The sequence below is a fragment of the Equus quagga genome, chromosome 1 (genome assembly GCF_021613505.1).
Source record: "Equus quagga isolate Etosha38 chromosome 1, UCLA_HA_Equagga_1.0, whole genome shotgun sequence".
In the NCBI taxonomy this organism is placed as follows: Eukaryota; Metazoa; Chordata; class Mammalia; order Perissodactyla; family Equidae; genus Equus; species Equus quagga.
Genome location: NC_060267.1, coordinates 97,749,400 through 97,753,110, shown reverse-complemented (window position 1 = coordinate 97,753,110; position 3,711 = coordinate 97,749,400). Strand labels below are relative to the sequence as shown.

The following is a 3,711-nucleotide window of genomic DNA, read 5'->3' as shown; positions in this document are numbered from 1 at the left end:
GGGGCTGTGAACCAGGAGGTGCCAGAGAGACCACCATTCAAGGTGGAGGTAAGGGAGAGGGAGGCCGAGGGGCCCTGCACCCCCAGAGCTGCACCGGTGTGCACAGCTACGAAGCAGGGGAAGCTGGAGCTCTCGTCCCAGAGTTAAGCCCCACTCTGTCCCTGGGGCCTCTGCCACTAGTCAGAGCTGGAAGGACAGGCTCTGGGGACTCAGGCTCTGCTCTGGTTTCTTCCTAACTGTCATGCCCCCAGGGCCCTGGGCTGATGTCCCTAAGAGCTGTGTGTGTCCAGGGCTAGGGGCCTGGGGCCTGGGGCCTGGGGCCTGGGGGTTAGCTGGAGAAGGGACAAAACTGGCCTCTTGCTGACACATAAACTCCAGGGACCTGCTTGATGGGGAAAGGAAATCTGTGATGCGGAACCCTCTGCAGTGTATTTTTTACCCAGCCTCTGGCCACCTCCACGGCCTTTCCCACCTCAAAACCATTTCCTGAGCCCACACAAGGTAGGGTCTCCTCAGCATCCTAGCCCTTTGCCAGTCGGAAGAGACTGGCTCTGGCCAATGAGCCCTGAGGCTTGACTCGGGAAGCTGAGAGGGGGGGATTTGTTGCTTACCACTCAGAAAGGGGTGGGGGAAGAAGTCAGCCATTGCAAGAGGTCATAGGGCTTGATGGCTTCAGGGTGTCCCTTTGTGTCCAGACCACCCAGCCACTGAACGGGGCTGGAGGTCGCGGGTGCTGGGGGGAGGATTGTGGGCATGGGTGTGGGACACGGACGAGGCCCAGATCACTGACCACAGTGCTGTGGGACAAGGCCAGTCCTCTAGCAAATTCTTCTAAGACTCACTATAATCTATTAGAAGTTGTAGAAGGAGAGGGTAGACTCTCTTTTTTCACTCAACAGATATTTTTGGAGTGCCCCAGGTTCTGGGGATACAGCAGCGAAGCAAGAATACAAGTCCATGTTCTTAAGGAGCTTTCAGTTGGTGGGAAAGGCAGGTGATAAAGCAGACAAACAAATGAAGAATATGAATTCAGGACCATGAAATAAAATGAATCGCAGCCAGGGAACAGGGAGTGGTGGAAGTGCTGTTTCAGACGGGGTGCTGCAGGAAGGCAGGCACTGCAGGGTGGCATCTGAGCCAAGACCTGGACAGGTGACCGAGCAAACCACGCAGACACGCAGGGGAAAGGAGAAGAAATAATAGAAGAAAATTTCCCTGAACCAAAGAAAGACTTGGGTTTTCAGATTAAAAGAATACACCCACAGAAAGCAAGAATAAGAAAAGAGACAAGAGCCTAGAGTCAGATGCATCTTGGTAAAATGTGGGAAACCTAAAGCCGAGGACAGGTCGACACCCCAAAAGACACCAGGCCCCAATGGTTTTACAGGCAAGGTCATAAAATAGCCAAACAACATAGCTTATTTCCTTTTAAGGACTTTTCTATGCACAGTGATGTAGAAGTAGGGAAGGAATTAATTTGGAGGGAAACTATGTTAGAGGTTCTCACCACTGTGAAGAGAAATATTTCTCTTTTTTTGCCATCTCTGTTTGAAGAGCACCGCCTGGCTGCTTTCTCATCTCCTTGGCAAGGAATCCAGTCACAGATTCTCCCCACTGTGTTGAGAGTTTTCTCTCTAGATGTGGCCTGGTGTAAATGCTGTATCCGGCTGCCCAGGCAGACAGTCAGTATCCCCACTCACTCATTTGTTTGTTCACTTGGCAAATTTATTTAGCTCCTACTGTATTCTGGGCACCGTGCCACGAAGGATGGGCCTGCAGGTGGGAGATAAGGTGGGAACGGGACTACGTCCCTGAGAAAGTAAAGTGTAAGATGATTTCTGAAGGATGAATGGAGTTCACCAGGCTGTTGGACGCATGGGGAGAATGAACCAGAAGGCGGCACCCTGTACAGAGCAGTGCCTGGAAACCAGCTGGGGGGGGCGGTTCTTGGTCTCCTTTGGGAAAATTGTTCTCCTAATTTCTCCAGTGACCAACTCCTTTGCTTGTTTGGGGTATGTTTCTTAGCCCTTTTTAATTTCTCTCAAGCTGACCCTGTTTGCATGAAATCTTTCAGAAATCCATTAATTCACCAGTTGAGCCCTGACCGTGAACTTCGTGCTGGAAATGACGGGAACGAAGGGAAAACGCCGCTTTGGTGGAGGAGACAAGAGCAAACAAAATACCATGTAAAGTGTAGCACATGTTAGCAGGAACAGTTAAGCAAGACAGGGAAATAGGAAATATTAGGGGAGGGTTGACATTTCAGATTGCGTGGCTGAGGCTGGGCTCCCTGAGAAGGCAGCACGCAGGAGGTGAGGGAGCCACGTGGCCTGTGGTGGAAGAGCTTCCCCAGGTAGTGGGATGGCCAGCACAAAGCCCCGAGGTGGACTGTGCTGAACCCAGAGGAGGCCAGTGTGCTCAGAGCGACGTGAGGCAGGGGGAGCGGAGTGCAGGGTGAGGTCACATCCTGGAGGGCATGCAGGCTGTGCTGAGGTCGGAGCCTCTAGAATGTTCCGAGTCAAGAAGGGACATGATTTGACTCAGGTTGTGACAGAAACTTCTTGGCTGTTCGTCGGTTTCTGACCAGCTGCACGCCGAAGCTGCTAAGGATGTATTTTTGTGTCCAAGCTTCTTCTGACCTCTGGAGGGTTTTGCACCCAGGGTATGGGGGACACCGGGCTGGGAGTGTGTAAGGAGGAAGGATCGATGGCAGGTGGGGTAGACGGGGAAGTTCTGTGCATGTGCCCAGCTCCCACCCGCATAGAGACAAGACAGTGTGTCACAGAACCCTCCAGACCTCTCTCTTCTATAACGGGTGAATTCCACCTGTCCTGCAGATGCTAGCCAGGGCTGCCATGGGTTCAGTGTACAGACAGCCTCATCGTCATCCCTGTCCTCAACGTGTCTCCTCGGTTGGCTCCTGGTGGCAGCAGAGCTGCATCCCTGGCTGTGACTGGGTGCACCAGGAGGGCCCAGGACCCCGGGGCAGGTGCTGGCACAGACTTAGGCGCCTGGAGCACAGCATTCCAGAAAGCCTGGAAGGGGCCTGCCTGAGTTCTGGCTCCATCAGTGCCCTTGGAGAGGAGCACGGGAAACGCCAGCCACCTGCCAGGCCAGGAGGGCAAAGGATGGCAGCGCCGTGGCCGAAGCTCTCTGCCCACGTGTCCCGGATGCCTTCCCTGGGGCAGACAGACCACTCTGCCTCAGCCCCTCCTCTCTCCTCCTTGCTCTGGAGGGCGGGAGGGACGAGGGACCCGGGAGGATCTCATGGCCTCTCAGAGTTCGTTTCTTCATCTGTAAAATGCTTGGCGGAGGACCCAACAGGAGTGTGGGTTAAAGGGCACAGCAGGGTCAACGGCACCCTCAGCTCACGTGTTTCTTCTGGGCAAAAGTCTCTCTGAGCCTCGCTCTTCCCATCTCTGAGCGGACGCAAACGCCTCCGGGATTGCGGACCGCGGCAGTCTGCGAACGGCCTTCATAGACTGAGAAGTACTGCTTAGTCTTCAGGAAGGTGCCCCAGAGACGGGGGTCATTGGCGTGAGGCAGGGGTCAGCAAATCTCCTAAGACCGTCGGGAGGCGGCGGTGGCAGCACAGCGAGCGCGCACTTTCCCGAGGGTCACTGAGATTGCTCAGCGGAAAGACCATACCGTATTTCTCCGACAGTACCGTATTTCCCCAAGGCAAGTCCCCTACTTTATCTGGCACTCAAT

General features: G+C 54.4%; 1 protein-coding gene across 3 annotated transcripts in view; it reads left to right on the top strand.

Annotated features, from left to right (window-relative positions):
- The first annotated feature begins 2,185 nt into the window (after positions 1-2,185).
- KLF15 (KLF transcription factor 15) overlaps positions 2,186-3,711 on the top strand; it is a 20,433-nt gene continuing 18,907 nt past the window's right edge. The window contains exon 1 of one of the 3 annotated variants that reach the window (XM_046685272.1): positions 2,186-2,454. In XM_046685272.1, the coding sequence (XP_046541228.1) occupies positions 2,201-2,454 (254 nt within the window). In that variant the 5' untranslated portion in view covers positions 2,186-2,200. The other 2 variants (XM_046685281.1, XM_046685291.1) reach the window with 2 other exon arrangements.